Raw genomic sequence first — 17,521 nt, 5'->3', positions numbered from 1 at the left:
CATCAACGCACTATGATTGACATCATGGGCGGTTCTACCGTGTAGCGATCCCGGGCGGTCGTCCGGACTCGATCGATAATTTTTGCACATTAGACTCAACCCAAAAGCCCATTAACACATTTACAAAAAGAAAAATTTGGGCAATCTGAAAATTGTCACACGTAAATAGGTCTTGGAATTTTATTTAGCACACTATTGACAGTTTCATCTATCTTATTTTAACGGGTTAATTGTTCAAATTGACTCTGTAATATACTTTATGTTTGAAAAATGACCCAATAAAATACAAAACATATATTCTAACATTGCAACTTGAATTTCTTCTTATTTAATTTTGACCACCCTATAATATACGTGTAGTCTAAACATGTGACCTAAATGTTGAATTTTTTCACTATTTTTTTCTTACATGTTTAGCACGTTAAAATATAGCTTTACATAAAATTAAATTTCTTCGACCAGGGATAAATTAATTATGAATTTTTATTCCCTCATAATTATGAATTTCTTAAACAATTTATAATTAATTTGTATCTCGTTTAAAATTTACAAAATTTCATTGTGAATGTTTCTTATCATGTTCTAGTCATGCCTACAAAATTAGGGAACTAAATTTGACTTGTGAGTATACGCTTACGCGGAACAAAATTTCAATTTTGCACGTTTCAGTTGAAAAATCAAAATAAATTTAAACGACTTCGAAATGCTATGAAACTTTACAAATCCCTTTTATGTATTTTTATAGATGTCTTTACAAATAATGAGCTCAAAATTTGATTTATAGATCGAGATTTCTGTTGTTTTATTTTTTGAGCTTTTGACACTTTAAAAATTCATAATTAATTTGTCGTTTGTCGAAAATTTATAATTTTTTTGTTAAAGCCATATTTTAACGTTCTTAACTCGCCGCTGGGAAATCATGAAAAAATTCAATCTCTCAGTTGCTTTTTTGGACTTCACGTATATTACAGGTTATAAATAATAAATAAAAATCTCGAATTACATGGTCAGAATACATGTTATTTAATTACAAGGTCAATTTTCAGACTTCACGTATATTACGTGGTTAATTTCAATTAATAACCCTATTTTAAATTGTACTTTTGTTGATAAAATGATAAACTTCATTTATTTTGATTTTTTTAGGTAAAATAATAAAAATTAAAAAAAAAATCGATTTATGACTGTTTATATATTATGTCAGAGTTTTCTACTTGCACCCCAAAATGACAAGATTACCCTTTCCTAAAATTTGATTTTCAAAAAGCCTATTCCTTCTTTTTTTATTACACCCCAAAACCGTTCTTCCAAAACCATAATTCTCCAATCGATCGATTGTGTTCTACGAAGATTTTCAAAACCATACTTTCTCACGTCCATTCATGATTTCAAAGAAAATTCGAAGCAAATCAGGTTAGCAAGTGTTGTTCTTCAATCGATTGTGTTTTTCTTGTTGTGGGTTCTTAGTTCTGATTTTGTGTTTTCCTTGTTCTGCGATTCACAGTTCTGCGATTTTGTAAACTCAGTTTAAGTAGGTTCATGTTAACTCAATTTAAGTAGGTTCATGTTAACTCAATTTAAGTAGTTCATGTAAACTGAGTTAACATGAACCTACTTAAACTGAGTTTACATGAACCTACTTAAATTGAGTTAACATGAACCTACTTAAACTGAGTTTACATGAACCTACTTAAACTGAGTTTACATGAACCTACTTAAACTGAGTTTAAGTTAACATTGCCAATGTAAATTAAAACCGTAATCGTACAGTGCATCATTGCAGTTGAAGGAAAAAAATTGAAACTAGCAAATAGAAGAAGAAATTCACTTACTTATATCCAATTGAGGATGGATGAAAAATATTTTGATTCACTCTTTAATTTTCATGGAGATTGATATTGAACATCAAATTGTTTGATCGATAGCTTTGTGGGGTGAAACTCACTGACAATGAATAAAATTAGGGTTTTAAGAAAATTTATATAAAATGGCAATTTTAGTATTATAAATTTTTTTTAAAAAAAATTTGGGTGTAATCAGAAAAACTCATTATATCACACGATTAATTTTTCGCCCAGCCTCATAAATAAATTTTCTGGCTCCGCGACTGATTGCCATCCTACTTAATATTGCCTAAAAAAAAGCATCCAACCTAATCTTGCATGCTCTCGTGTTCAGTCACTGTTGAACTCCACAGCAACCATTAATTCTAGAGGTAAGATTTTCTTCCAAATGTTTCTTCATTTTCTTCTGTTCATTGAACATTAAGATTTTATTTTTTATATCAAAGTTTGATATAAGATTTTTATTATATATCAACCTGTTATTTATAGAATGTTTTCTTGTGATTACTTGCTCATGTCGTAACAGCTGAATTATACATCCCATCTTCTAATATATTCAAGCCTTCATATCTTTAATTGGTGGCTTTCCCTTGTGCTTTTATAGTTAAGATTAAAATAATAATTTTATAGTTATACTTTGATTCCTACTAAAAAAATTGATGAATTTTAAATTGTAATTTGTTTTTGCACTTCTTCATCGATCCTTTAATTTCTCAACCTAAATTCAAGTACTCTTTCATATTTAAGATCTAACTTGGTTTTGTTTATTTGTGAAATATAGAATTTCACTTTAGACTATAATATTGAACAAGAAGTTTTTTAAAAAAATATTGAAAAAGAATCTGTTCAAAATTAATAATTTTTTTTCTTTTAACCAGGAAGAATCGAAATCTACGTTTGACATCCACTGAAGTGTGTAACTGCGTGAAATTTCTACAGCATTTGGTTATCGGATTGGTTGATGAAACTGGTCTTCTTGCATATAAGTCAGCCAGCCTCCCAGAAACCACGCTCGCTCATCTGTGATAATTTTGTTTTTGTTCAATATCATGGCATTTCTTTCCCCTATCATCCAAGAGATTTGTGAGAGGTTATCTTCAACAGATTTCGGAGGCTACGTCCGTGAAGAGCTGGGGAAAAAACTTGAAATCACACTGGTTTCTATCAATCAAGTGCTGGATGACGCAGAGACAAAGAAGTACGAGAATCAAAACGTGAAGAATTGGGTTGATGATGCGAGTAATGAGGTATACGAATTAGATCAACTGTTGGACATCATTGCTAGTGACTCTGCAAATCAAAAGGGAAAGATACAACGCTTTCTTTCAGGTTCTATCAATCGGTTTGAATCTAGGATTAAAGTATTGCTCAAGAGGCTCGTAGGTTTTGCAGAGCAAACGGAAAGATTGGGACTTCATGAAGGTGGAGCCAGCAGATTTTCAGCTGCATCTTTGGGGCATGAATATGTCATATATGGTAGAGAGCATGAGCAAGAGGAAATGATTGATTTTTTACTTTCAGATAGTCACGGTGAGAACCAGCTACCCATAATCAGTATAGTGGGTCTGACGGGGATTGGTAAGACAGCCCTTGCCCAGCTTGTTTACAATGACCATAGGATACAGGAGCAGTTTGAATTTAAAGCTTGGGTCCATGTTTCAGAAACTTTTAATTATGATCATCTCATCAAATCAATTCTCAGGTCAATTTCTTCAGCAGAAGTAGGTGATGAAGGCACGGAAATACTCAACAGTCAATTGCAACAGCAGCTAGCAGGGAAGAAATATTTGCTTGTTCTAGATGATGTCGGGATAAAAAATGGAAATATGCTGGAGCATTTACTACTTCCTCTTAACCGTGGATCTTCTCGAGGTAAGATGATCGTGACAACACATGACAGTGAGGTAGCGTTAGTTATGAGATCCACACGACTACTTCATTTAAAGCAATTGGAGGAGAGTGACTCTTGGAGTTTATTTGTGAGATATGCTTTTCAAGGCAAGAATGTGTTTGAATATCCAAATCTTGAATTGATTGGCAAGAAAATAGTAGCAAAATGTGGGGGGTTGCCTTTAACTCTGAAAACATTGGGGATTCTCTTCCAAAGAAAATTCTCTGTAACTGAATGGGTTGAGATATTGGAGACTGATTTGTGGTGTTTACCCGAGGGTGACAACTGCATTAATTTTGCTCTGAGGATGCATTACCTTAGCCTCCCTCCCAATCTGAAGCGTTGTTTTGCTTGTTGGTCTAATCTTCCCAAGGGTTATGAGTTTGAGGAGGGTGAATTAATCAGGCTTTGGATGGCAGAAGGTTTGTTAAATTGTTGCGGAAGAAACAAAAGCAAAGAAGAGTTAGGGAATGAATTCTTCGATCAACTAGTGTCAATGTCATTTTTCCAACAATCAGTATTGATGCCATTATGGACCGGTAAGTGCTACTTTATCATGCATGATCTTGTCAATGATTTAGCGAAATCAGTGTCAGGAGAGTTCCGATTGCGAATACGAATAGAGGGTGATAACATGAAAGATATACCTAAAAGGACACGTCACGTATGGTGCTGCCTTGATTTGGAAGATGGTGATAGAAAACTAGAGAATGTTAAAAAAATCAAGGGACTACACAGTCTGATGGTAGAAGCACAAGGCTATGGTGACCAACGCTTTAAGGTACGCACCGATGTGCAGCTTAATTTGTTTTTAAGACTAAAATATTTGCGAATGTTGTCTTTCTCGGGTTGCAATCTCTTAGAGCTAGCTGATGAGATAAGAAATTTAAAGCTTCTGCGCTATCTAGACCTTTCTTACACAGAGATTACAAGCTTACCTAATTCCATTTGTAAGCTGTATAGTTTGCATACCCTCTTACTGGAAGAATGTTTTAAATTGACTGAGCTCCCATCAAATTTTTGCAAACTCGTCAATTTACGTCATCTTAATTTGAAAGGCACACATATTAAGAAGATGCCAAAGGAGATGAGAGGGTTAATAAACCTTGAGATGCTGACCGATTTTGTTGTGGGAGAGCAACATGGATTTGATATTAAGCAGTTGGCAGAACTCAACCACCTTAAAGGAAGGCTTCAAATTTCAGGGTTGAAAAATGTGGCTGATCCAGCAGATGCTATGGCAGCAAATTTGAAACATAAGAAACATTTAGAAGAATTAAGTTTGTCGTATGATGAATGGAGAGAAATGGATGGCTCAGTAACTGAAGCATGTTTCTCGGTCTTGGAGGCTCTGCGACCAAATAGAAATCTCACGAGGCTCAGCATCAATGACTACAGAGGTAGTAGCTTTCCTAATTGGCTTGGGGATCATCATCATCTAGCCAATTTATTATCTCTTGAATTGTTGGGATGTACACACTGTTCCCAGTTGCCACCACTTGGGCAGTTCCCTTCTCTCAAGAAGCTTTCCATTTCAGGCTGTCATGGAGTAGAGATCATTGGTTCAGAGTTTTGCCGCTATAATTCAGCAAATGTTCCATTTAGATCCCTTGAAACTTTGTGTTTCAAGAACATGTCTGAATGGAAGGAATGGTTATGTCTTGATGGTTTCCCTTTAGTTAAAGAGCTTTCTCTAAATCATTGTCCCAAATTGAAAAGTACCCTGCCTTATCACCTCCCTTCTTTGCTAAAATTGGAGATTATTGATTGCCAAGAGTTGGAGGCTTCAATTCCTAATGCTGCTAATATCAGTGATATAGAGCTAAAGAGATGTGATGGCATTTTTATAAATAAATTGCCATCAAGCTTGGAAAGGGCCATCCTTTGTGGAACTCATGTCATTGAAACCACCCTAGAGAAAATTCTAGTTAGCAGTGCCTTTCTTGAAGAACTGGAAGTTGAAGACTTCTTTGGTCCAAATCTAGAATGGTCCTCTTTGAATATGTGTAGCTGTAATTCCCTTCGCACTTTAACTATAACAGGTTGGCACTCTTCTTCCTTTCCTTTTGCACTACATTTGTTCACCAATCTTAATTCTCTCGTGTTGTACAATTGTCCGTGGCTGGAATCGTTTTTTGAGAGGCAGTTGCCTTCCAACCTAAGCAGCCTCCGAATAGAAAGATGCCGTAATTTGATGGCTACAATAGAGGAGTGGGGTTTGTTCCAACTCAAATCTCTGAAACAATTCAGTCTTAGTGATGATTTTGAAATCTTGGAATCCTTTCCAGAGGAGAGTATGCTGCCATCAAGTATTAACTCTTTTGAGTTGACAAATTGTCCCAACCTAAGAAAAATAAACTGCAAGGGTCTTCTCCACCTCACTTCACTCAAATCTCTATATATTGAAGATTGCCCTTGTCTTGAGAGCTTGCCAGAGGAGGGTCTACCCAGCTCCCTTTCTACTTTGTCAATTCATGATTGTCCATTAATTAAGCAGTTGTACCAAACGGAGCAAGGCGAGCGTTGGCATACAATTTCTCACATTCCTTATGTGACAATTTCCTGATTGGCAGCTGAGATGAGATGTTATTGTAGCCAGGTGCACAACATTCACCAATCTGTTTATAGAAAATTTCCATTTGAATAGTAAAAACAATGATAACATACAGTGTTTTATGTTGAAAAGCGCATGCCTTTTTTGATACATATTGCAATCGTGTTTCTGTCTGCTTACATCTGACCTGAAACCTTTCTCATTCATGACCACCCTCTCGCACAACCAGAAGGATGTGGCTGTTTGTTCCACTTCCACAAAGTTGATGCATGGTCCAGTTGCAGGCCCCACGTTTGGATGTGTGGACGCGGAGACTTGTTGCGCTTGTAATTCTTTTTAATTTAATTCACCATATACACTTTGTTATTCTTTTGACTTTGTATCCATTTTAAATAGGCAAAATGTCGAGATGGAAAAAAAATGGTCTTTTCATATCAAAAATATCAGAAACTATGGATTTCAAATTCTACGAGGAGGTGGAACTCAAAAAACTGTTTGGATCATCGGTTGATTTGTTAATACAGGATTGTGATAATTTATTTTATTTATTTTCAAGAAACTGGTTGTTACATCGGTTGATTTGTTTTATCACTACCATATGTCATGTGAAGCCAGTTTGCTCTGTATAATCCATACCCTGACATTGTTCTGTGAGAGGAAATTACTGGAAGGAAGCACTCATGTTTAAAATGTGTTTGTTTTGGGAGAGTTGAAGTAAAAAAAAACCCTCTCCCTAAAAAAAAATTGTATATTACTGATGCAAAAACTGAAATCAAAATGCATCCTTTTACTTCTTCTGGCTGAAGAACTCACTTTTTTCATATTTTTTAACAGTTGATAGTATATATGTTTGAACTCTAAATGGTATTGCTTCGTAGTAGATTACACACACTCTTATTTTAATTTGTATGGAAGATCATCTAGTCACCTCTGTGGTGCCAAACTGACTTGTTAAATCATTAAAAGCATTGTAGTCAATCCGGATCGCAGATTATAACGGTTTATTCAAATTCCACTGCCCTATAGTGCTATATTGTAGCTAAAGCCACTATTTAGCAACACTTTATATTAACTCATGTACTGCCACTGATTAAAATTATGTTTGTTGATGTATTCTATGAGAGATTCTGTGTTAAGTTATTCTAAGTGCATTTTTTTAGGTGCTGCTAAAAGAAGAAGAGAAGTTGGCAGCCCAGCAGGCTGAAACTCTTAAAGTGCATTACAAAAAGTTTAGGATGATTGATGGCATTATGGATGACAAAACTGCCCATACTTTGGCAAGAAAGTACAACCTGGCGGTTGCAGATGATTGAAGGGTTTATTTGGACTAACTATTTGTGTAAATAGCCTTTTTCTTTTTGATTAGGATAAACTAATTCCATAGATACATGATAGGTATATAACATGCAATTTGATTCTTGACAAGTAATTGATTCTAATATTGTTTTCTTGTGATCAGATTCATTGTTAGTGTTTTGTGTAAATCAAAATTTTATTCCATTGGAAAATGCTAAAATTTGGCAAAAAAAAATTAAATAAAAATAAGACTCGCGTGAAATGCAATTATTGAAGTAGAGTTACTTTTCTATCCTTATGAACGGTTTTCGGGATTATCCTTCCTTTGTGCATTGTAAGCTATTCACTTAATTTGTAAAATTCTGTAGTGAAATTTTGGTACATAAAATAGCAAAGCTCTATATTATTAGATGAGCTTTTAGAAGAACAATGTTATGAAGTATATCAATTAATTTGAGAGTAAATCATTGTCGGTTTTGCTATGGAAGCCCATCTTTTTATATTCTTGTCACTGAATTTTTATACACCATCACTGCTTAGTTTGACATCAACATTTTTAATCTATGCTGATAAATTACTCTTGTCAAAAGAAACATGGCTGAATTCGAGTGAAAGTGTTTTCCTCTTCGAACCTTGAGCATATCCCAAATTAAGGAACATAATAGATTCAAACCTTCCAATTACAGCAATTTTGAAGAGATACAAAAATATCCAAACTTAATTGAGGTAAAATTTTATTTTGGTTATATTTTCATCAATAATGGGAGTTTGAATTGTTTCAAATAAGATGTCCTAATATCTCCTTTTATTGGTAATAAAGTTTTCTCATGGACTATGCAAAATGTAACATCCATGTAAACCATTGCTGATTGGTGATCAATTAATTCCAGCTCATGATTGACGCATACAAAATGTCATTCCAACTATCTGGAACCCCTGCGGCACACCAATGATGGGTGCAATCCATGCCATGGAAGCCATCTTTTCTGTAATGTTGAGAAGCTGAACAGACTTGGTTATTTTTTGTAACACAATTGCTATACATAAAGATGTTGGTGGAAATCCAAGTGAGTATGTGCATGCTGATCCATTTTGGCAATTTGGTGGAAATCCCTTATGTAACCACATTTTGGCTTGGTTGAATTTACAGCAAGCATTGTCTGCAAAACTGACAGCAACAGTAGCTAACTGCCGCTGGGACAATGATAGGTAACTACCGTTGCAGCATAGGCCGGACGACAGAATGCTATTGTTGGGGGCAAAATTGTATTTTCCTGGTGTGTTTGAGCTATTGGATCGAACTGGAAAGCCCGCTGGCTGTGTGAGCCTCTTCAAAATAGGCCACCTTATCACACATCTCACAATCAGCCTGGTGACTGGTTCTAGGGAAGCCACACAGCTGGCAATCTGGACCAATCACCCTCTCCCCAGTAGATAACACTGTTTCAGCTACCAGATGGCTCCACCTATATGCAAGTAGCTTCGTAACACTCATCCTGTTGACCAAGTACACTAATATTTGCCTTAAAAAAAAAAAATCAAAGTTTCTTCATTAATTCTAGAGGTAATATTTTCTTCCAAATGTTTCTTCATTTTCTACTGTTTCATTGAACATTAACATTTTATTTTTTATATCAAAGTTTGATATAAGATTTTAATTATATATCCACCTGTTATTTATAGAATGTTTTCTTGTGATTACTTATGCTCATGCGGTAGCAGCTGAATTATTGATCATATCTTTAATTAATGGCTTTCCCTTGTGCTTTTTGTGCTTTTTTAGTTAAGATTAAAATAATGAATATCATGGAAGATGTTTTTCATGGTGGGGCATTTCTTTCCCCTGTGATTCGATTGATTTGTAAGAGTTTAGCTTCAACAGATTTCAGAGACTACTTCGACAAAGGGCTTGTGAATAAACTTGAAACCACACTGAATTTTATCAATCTAGTACTAGATGACGCAGAGACAAAGCAGTACGAGGATCTAGGCGTGAAGTGTTGGCTTGATGATGTGAGTAATGAGGTATACGAATTGGAACAACTATTGGATGTCATTGCTACTGACGCCGCACAACAAAAGGGAAAGATACAACGCTTTCTTTCAGGTTCTATCAATCGATTTGAATCTAGGATTAAAGTATTGCTTAAGAGGCTAGAGTTTCTTGCAATGGAAAAATCTAGATTGGAACTTCAAGAGTTTACTAATTATTTATATGAAGAAAGAGCCAGCGGTTTCGCTACTTCATTCATGGCTGAATCTATCATATATGGTAGAGAACGTGAAAAAGAGGAAATAATCAAATTTTTACTTTCAGACAGTTACAACCGAAACCAGGTATCCATAATCAGTATAGTGGGTCTGACGGGGATGGGTAAGACAGCCCTTGCCCAGCTTGTTTACAATGACCATAGGATACAGGAGCAGTTTGAATTTAAAGCTTGGGTCCATGTTTCTGATGAATCTTTTGATTGTCTTCGTCTCAACAAAGAAATACTCAATCATCAACTGCAAAAATGGCTAGCAGGGAATAAATATTTACTTGTTCTAGATGATGCCTGGATTAAAAATAGGAATATGTTGGAGCGTTTACTACTTCTTTTTAACCAGGGATACATTCGAGGCAAAATGATTGTGACGACAAATGATAAAGAAGTAGCATCAGTCATGAGATCCACCCGGATAATTCATCTAAGGCAATTGGAGGAGAGTGACTCTTGGAATTTATTTGTAAGACATGCTTTTGAAGGCAGGAATATGTTTGAATATCCAAATCTTGAATCGATCGGCAAGAAAATAGTAGAAAAATGTGGGGGGTTGCCTTCAGCTCTGAAAACATTGGGGATTCTCTTGCAAAGAAAGTTCTCTGAAAATGAATGGGTTAAGATATTGGAGACTGATTTGTGGCGTTTACCCAAGGGTGACAACAGCAACATTTATTCCGCTTTGAGAATGAGTTACCTTAGCCTCCCTTCCAATCTGAAGCATTGTTTTGCTTATTGTTCTATATTTCCCAAGGGTTATGAGTTTGAAAAGGGTGAATTAATCAAGCTTTGGATGGCAAAAGGTTTGCTAAAGGGAATAACCAAAAAAGAAGAAGAGTTGGGTAATAAATTCTTCAATGATCTAGTGTCAATGTCTTTTTTCCAACCATCAGCGATTATGCCATTCTGGGCTGGTAAGTACTATTTCATCATGCATGATCTTATCAATGATTTAGCGACATCAATGTCAGGAGAATTCTGCTTACGAATAGAGGGTGTGAAAGTGCAAGATATCCCTCAAAGGACACGTCACATTTGGTGCCGCCTTGATTTGGAAGATGGTGATAGAAAACTAAAGCAGATTCATAACATTAAAGGACTACAGAGTCTGATGGTAGAAGAACAAGGATATGGTGAGAAACGCTTTAAGATATCCACCAATGTGCAGCAGAGTTTGTTTTCAAGACTAAAATATTTGCGGATATTGTCTTTCTCTGGTTGCAATCTCTTAGAGCTAGCTGATGAGATAAGAAACTTAAAGCTTCTGCGCTATCTAGACCTTTCTTACACCGAGATTACAAGTTTACCTGATTCCATTTGTATGTTGTATAATTTGCATACACTCTTACTGGAAGAATGTTTTAAACTGACTGAGCTCCCATCAAATTTTCACAATCTCATCAATTTATGTCATCTTAATTTGAAAGGCACGCATATTAAGAAGATGCCAAAGAAGATAAGAGAATTAATCAATCTTGAGATGCTGACTGATTTTGTTGTGGAAGAGCAACATGGATATGATATTAAGCAGTTGGCAGAACTCAACCACCTTAAAGGAAGGCTTCGAATTTCAGGGTTGAAAAACGTGGCGGATCCAGCAGTTGCTATGGCAGCAAATTTGAAAGAGAAGAAACATTTAGAAGAATTAAGTTTGTCGTATGATGAATGGAGAGAAATGGATGGCTCAGAAACTGAAGCACGTGTATCGGTCTTGGAGGCTCTTCAACCTAATAGAAACCTCATGAGGCTCACCATCAATGACTACAGAGGTAGTAGCTTTCCAAATTGGCTTGGGGATCTTAATCTACCAAATTTAGTATCTCTTGAATTAGTGGGATGTAAACATTGTTCCCAGTTGCCACCACTTGGGAAGTTCCCTTCTCTCAAGAAGCTTTCCATTTCAGGCTGTCATGGAATAAAGATCATTGGTTCAGAGTTTTGCGGCTATAATTCATCAAATGTTGCATTTAGATCCCTTGAAACTTTGCGGGTTGAGTATATGTCTGAATGGAAGGAATGGTTATGCCTTGAAGGTTTCCCTCTGCTTCAAGAGCTTTGTCTAAAACAATGTCCCAAGTTGAAAAGTGCCCTGCCTCATCATCTTCCTTGTTTGCAAAAGTTGGAGATTATTGATTGCGAAGAGTTGGAGGCTTTAATTCCAAAGGCTGCTAATATCAGTGATATAGAACTAAAGAGATGTGATGGCATTTTGATAAATGAATTGCCATCAAGCTTGAAAACGGCCATCCTTTGTGGCACTCACGTCATTGAATCCACCCTAGAGAAAGTTCTAATTAATAGTGCCTTTCTTGAAGAGTTGGAAGTTGAAGACTTCTTTGGTCGAAATATGGAATGGTCCTCTTTGCATGTGTGTAGCTGTTATTCCCTTTGCACTCTAACTATAACAGGTTGGCACTCTTCTTCCTTGCCTTTTGCACTACACTTGTTCACCAATCTTAATTCTCTCGTGTTGTACGATTGTCCATGGCTGGAATCGTTTTTTGGGAGGCAGTTGCCTTGCAACCTAGGCAGCCTCCGGATAGAAAGATGCCCTAATTTGATGGCTTCAATAGAGGAGTGGGGTTTGTTCCAACTCAAATCTCTGAAACAATTCACTCTTAGTGACGATTTTGAAATCTTCGAATCCTTTCCAGAGGAGAGTATGCTGCCATCAACTATTAACTCTCTTGAGTTGACAAATTGTTCAAACCTAACAAAAATAAACTACAAGGGTCTTCTCCACCTCACTTCACTTGAATCTCTATATATTGAAGATTGTCCTTGTCTTGATAGCTTGCCAGAGGAGGGTCTACCCAGCTCCCTTTCTACTTTGTCGATTCATGATTGTCCATTAATTAAGCAGCTGTACCAAAAGGAGCAAGGCGAGCATTGGCATACAATTTCTCACATCCCTTATGTGATAATTTCCTGATTGGCAGCTGAGATCAGATTTTATTGTAGACAGGTGCACAACATTCACCAATCTGTTTATAGTTGTCAAACATTAGTAAATTTCCTTTCGAATAGTAAAAATTATGCATAACGTACTGTGTTTTATTTTGAACAATGCATGCCTTTTGTGATATATATTGTCATCGTGACCTGAAACCATGCTCTTTTGTTGGCATCCATTATCATTCATGACCAGATCAATGGCATGACCACCGCTCTCATGCACAACCAGAAGGATGTCGCTGTTTGTTCCACTTCCACAAAGCTCATGCATGGTCCAATTGTAGGCCCCGCATTTGGATATGTTGACGCGGAGGTTTATTGCACATGTAATTCTTTTTAATATAATTCACCATATAATCTTCTCTTTGTTATTCTTGTGATTTTGTATCCCTTTTTCGAGTTCTCTTTAATATTCTTGTGACTTTGTGATTTCAGGTTCCCAGAAAACATGAGACTTGAAAAAAGAGGCTTGAGAATAACTTGCGTCTACCAATTATAAGGTGAGGATATGACCTTTAACTGTGATTTTCAGTTTTACTTTTTATTGTTAGAAAGAAGTGGTACAAAATATTGTAGAAAATAAAAAAATTGAAAGTTATGTCACTTTGTTACCAGTGAAATTTGGTTTTTCTAATCATAGTTGAACTGTTAGAATTCCGTCATTGATGAATGTGGAAGAACCTTGAACACAGTGAGAGAGAAGAGAGAGAGAGAGAGAGTTGTAACTGAATGTGTAACTGTATTGTATTATTCAATCTGAATCAGAATACAAAGGGCTCACTAGTATATATAGGACAGCTGGCTTACATGGATATGGCAGCTGTACTTAGATCACTAATGCTAGATTAAGACTATTGAACTAGTTTAGGTTCTGTTAATCAGATTCTAACACAATATTAAGGCAGCTTTGCCTTTATCTCTAATATCGACAATGATTTAATCAAATTTCTTGTGGCTGTTATTATTCTGCACCGGCATATTAAAAATAAAATATACTTGTCGTTTTGGCTCTCTCGATTGATGTAGCCCCAATACAGAAACGGTGGCTGCCGGAAAGAATTTTCTCATTTTTCTCTGCTATATTCATGTTATACGTCAAATAGATAATCATCATCATAAGTTTTGCATAACATACAGCTTCTTGAGCCTCTAATTTAAGTGCTTCATTAATTATTAGCACAAATTATTTAAAACCATCCGATGGGATTCTTCATTTTCAAATTTTACTTATTCATATTTTTCAAATTGATATAACAGTCTTTTAATTCCAACATAAATATCAACTTCATCTTTCAAAACGATGCAAGGTGACCTTCATATATTCCAACATATATATCAACTTCATCTCCTAAAATTCCAGGTTGATAGCAGTCTATCACTCCAACAGACAAGCAAACAATCATTTTCTTCTTTAAACTTGTTTTTATGACTATATATTGCTGCAATAGATTTGTTGCTTCGATTCTCCCGTTGTAACTCAAAGGTGCCTTCACTACCCCAACCATTTCAAGCCTTCTAATCTCCTTTCGATCAACTATATAGATTTGATCACTAAAAGTTTTGGTTGTAGATTTTGCATAGTGTTAAGAACAATATCCATCTAGGTGAACTGCCTAAAAAGAGAGCCAACAATGACGAATCAGGATTCAAGATATAAGCATTGATCATATCTCTCTCGAGTCACTTTACGAAATCCCTCTGACCTGTGTGTACTGCTCTTTGCAGATTGATAAATGCTGGTCCTGCTGGTGAGATTCTCCCAGCCGTCTCATCATCAGTGGTGAGTAGAGAATGCAGCTGAAGAACAAAAGTAATTACAACACCATATTCTGTCTTCACAGACAAGTTTTTGAATTTGACATCTTTGAGTTTGCTAACTTTGGATTAATCTGTAAAATGCAATTTCCCTGCTTCAGTTGTCAATTTTTTTTTTTGAAACAACCAAATTTATTAAGCCAAAGAATGTGTAAAGAAACCACAAACTTGGACAGAAAAGCGATAAATACAAGGTGCCGTAAATATGTGGAACACCCAACGGTGACCACCCAAACCATATATAAAAGGAACGTCCAAAACGCCCTTCCCAAAACCACCTAACACCCAACAGCACAAAACCTCCTAATTGAGGGGAAAGAGCTCATATCAGTAAAAAAAACTCCCAGAAAACCCCTCCCCAAACCTTAACAGCAAAAGCAGGTGGTCCAAAAGCAGCACAGAAGCTGATCCGTAACACAGCTAGCCGCTGCATGGACCAGCAGATAGCAGCCCAGCACTGAACAGCTAAAGGAGCCTGCCAAACCAAAAACAGAAGGTGCAAACAGCATCACAAACAGCATACATGAACCTCCTTCAGCACAAACAGCAGCTAACCTCCATTTACCTCAAAAGGCATTCTTTAGGATTCCACCTCCATTCATAGTATAAACATGCCATATATTTTATCCAAGACAACATCCACCTCCAAGAGACCACTTTTATTTCATCCACTATTTCTCCAGCCTCCCAATTTAAATCTTTGAAGATTTTATTATTTCTAACATTCCATAACACCCAAATTGTGGTGAGCCAACAAGCTACAGTCCCCTCCGGATTTTCTTGTTTCTATGAATACCACTCCAACACTCCCAATGAATGAAGATATTCGGAGGCATAATAAAAGAGGAGCCGAACCAACGGATAACCTCCAACCACACCCCACTCGCCACCTTACAATGAAGGAAAATATGAATTGCTGATTCCTCCCTTTCGTCACATAAAACACAAGACCGTGAAACCTCCGGATAAAATATTCCTCAAACTAAGATTGTCTTTGGTCGGAATACGATTAAGCAAAATCTTCCAAGAGAAAGCTATCATCTTTGAAGGCGCTGGACTCTTCCACAATGACTTGAACACTCCTTTTTCCTCCTCACCCCACAAGACTTCCGACGACATCAAACCGTCCAATTTCTTGTAGGCCGATTTCATCGAGAAAATCCCACACTCTTCCAAGTTCCAACTCCACAGATCCTCCTCTTGAGACAAACTCACACCCTCCAAGTCTTCCAATAAACTTGCGAAAAGATGACCCTCCCACACAAAAAACTCTCTCCTCCAAATAAAATTCCACTTCAAATTAGGACCTATATGAGAAACTAAATCACCAATTGACACTTCTTTTTGGTTTGAGATTGAGAAAATTCCACTCCAAATTAGGACCTATATAGACTTCAAATAAAAGCAATACAAATCAAGGAGAGTTCGCTAAAATCAATATTTGATTACAAATGCTCAAGCACATTTTTTGGAGAAGCCTGGAGCAACGGCTAATTCAGAGGAATTTTAAAGGCATTGGATGCTTATTCTTTGAAGAACGTTGGAAAAGGACAATAGTACAATTGTACTACCACTACCTCCATTACTCTATTTTTGTGTCTGCAATAGTACAAGAACAATAGCTGTGACTACGCTGGTATTCCTCTATTCTTGGAATGAATTTGAAATTGTTCCTTCATAGGACAATAACCAAATCAAGCAACAGATCATTGGTGATTTGATCAAGCTTCAAACAACTCTTTTTGATGTGCTGACAATCAACAACGTCTCTTTCACACCTCTATATAAAGGAGTGAAGACTTGAAGATTTAAAAGAGACTCACAACAATTTTACAAGTGTCAACACTCTGCTGAAATTGTTTCACATCAAAGTTCACTTAGAATTTCTTATCAACTTTTATATCTTAGAAATTCTAGAGTCTTAAGAGTATGTATCTGATTTGTATTGTGAACATCACTGATTATATATCAAGTGTTCAACCTCAAACATCTTTCTTTGTAATTCTATTTGAATATAAGTCTCTTGTAGTTGTGCTTGAGCATACGAAGTCTCTTGATTTTGTTCTTGAGCATAGGAAATCTCTTGCAGTTGTGATTGAGTAGTTTCAAGTCTCTTGCTAGTTTTAGCAGTGAGCTGTTGTAATCAAATATTGATTTTAGTGAAATCTCCTTGGAAGTGCAAGGGGGACAGAAACTACTTCCGGTTTGTGGAAGGAACCTGTATAATTGATTTGTGTCTTTCTTCTCTCTCTCTCTCTCTCTCTCTCTCTCTCATTACTTATCTGCTGCATTTAGATTCTGAACCTCACTTCAGAAGCTGAACTCTATCTGCTTCTGAACAGTGACTTCAGTAGGAGAAAAGAAAAAGAAACCACAATTCAACTCTCCTTCTTGTGTTTTTGTCACCTTCATATTAGCATATCCAATTGACTTTTTAATACTTTGTTATCATTAAAACTTAAGGTGGTAATGTTAAACACATTTTGTTTCAACAGACTGCGCCCTAGAAGCCACAAAAGCGTACGAGGAAGCCTCTACTAGTGAGTATAAACCCAACCCCCGAGACCTAATAGGTAAAAAAGCCAACCTCCATTGAAGGTCCCCAAAGAATGGACCTCAATAAACCACAATATCCTCAACCACTCCACACAACTCTTTATCAAACAACACAATCGCCTCCTCCATGTGAATCGGTTGGCACGTTCTTAGGTCAAAGAAAATTTTGGCGATACCCATGCATGATCGAAGTAGAAGATGCTCACTCTGAGGATCTCGTAACTGTGGAAGAAGTTGCATTAACTCAACAACACTGGAAACTCTCTTCATGACCAACCCCTCGATAAAACCATTATCTCAGCTAACAACCCCTCCAAACAATTTCACCCCCAATGACGGCCTCCCA

At 36.4% G+C, this 17,521-nt stretch overlaps 2 protein-coding genes across 5 annotated transcripts; both read left to right on the top strand.

Moving 5' to 3' along the window:
* The first annotated feature begins 2,130 nt into the window (after window positions 1–2,130).
* LOC11413203 (putative disease resistance protein At3g14460) lies at window positions 2,131–7,751 on the top strand. Of its 4 annotated transcripts, XR_003010525.2 has the most exons (4): window positions 2,131–2,215; window positions 2,723–6,334; window positions 6,519–6,615; window positions 7,450–7,579. XR_003010525.2 is itself a non-coding variant. In XM_039831654.1 (3 exons), exons 2-3 carry the CDS (start codon window positions 2,894–2,896, stop codon window positions 7,491–7,493), a joined length of 2,928 nt encoding a protein of 975 aa, XP_039687588.1. In that variant the 5' UTR covers window positions 2,131–2,215; window positions 2,723–2,893; the 3' UTR covers window positions 7,494–7,751. The 4 variants fall into 4 exon arrangements, 3 of the variants coding, with proteins under 3 accessions (XP_039687588.1, XP_024635647.1, XP_024635646.1); XM_039831654.1 differs by lacking the exon at window positions 6,519–6,615 and having other exon boundaries at window positions 2,723–5,777; window positions 7,450–7,751; XM_024779879.2 differs by lacking the exon at window positions 6,519–6,615 and having other exon boundaries at window positions 7,450–7,585.
* Window positions 7,752–9,219: 1,468 nt separating this feature from the next.
* LOC11411709 (putative disease resistance RPP13-like protein 1) lies at window positions 9,220–16,699 on the top strand. The gene is made up of 4 exons (XM_003598770.4): window positions 9,220–12,814; window positions 12,998–13,130; window positions 13,240–13,304; window positions 14,530–16,699. The coding sequence occupies exon 1, from the start codon at window positions 9,335–9,337 to the stop codon at window positions 12,779–12,781; it is 3,447 nt and encodes a 1,148-aa protein (XP_003598818.3). The 5' UTR covers window positions 9,220–9,334; the 3' UTR covers window positions 12,782–12,814; window positions 12,998–13,130; window positions 13,240–13,304; window positions 14,530–16,699.
* The last annotated feature ends 822 nt before the right edge of the window (window positions 16,700–17,521 follow it).

This window comes from Medicago truncatula, chromosome 3, assembly GCF_003473485.1.
Source record: "Medicago truncatula cultivar Jemalong A17 chromosome 3, MtrunA17r5.0-ANR, whole genome shotgun sequence".
Lineage (NCBI taxonomy): Eukaryota > Viridiplantae > Streptophyta > Magnoliopsida > Fabales > Fabaceae > Medicago > Medicago truncatula.
This window is presented reverse-complemented; position numbering and strand designations above follow the sequence as displayed.

Excerpts from the sequence above, each read along its gene's own strand:
- LOC11413203 (XM_024779879.2), top strand. The coding sequence starts at position 2,894 with ATGGCATTTCTTTCCCCTATCATCCAAGAGATTTGTGAGAGGTTATCT.
- LOC11411709 (XM_003598770.4), top strand. The coding sequence starts at position 9,335 with ATGGCTTTCCCTTGTGCTTTTTGTGCTTTTTTAGTTAAGATTAAAATA.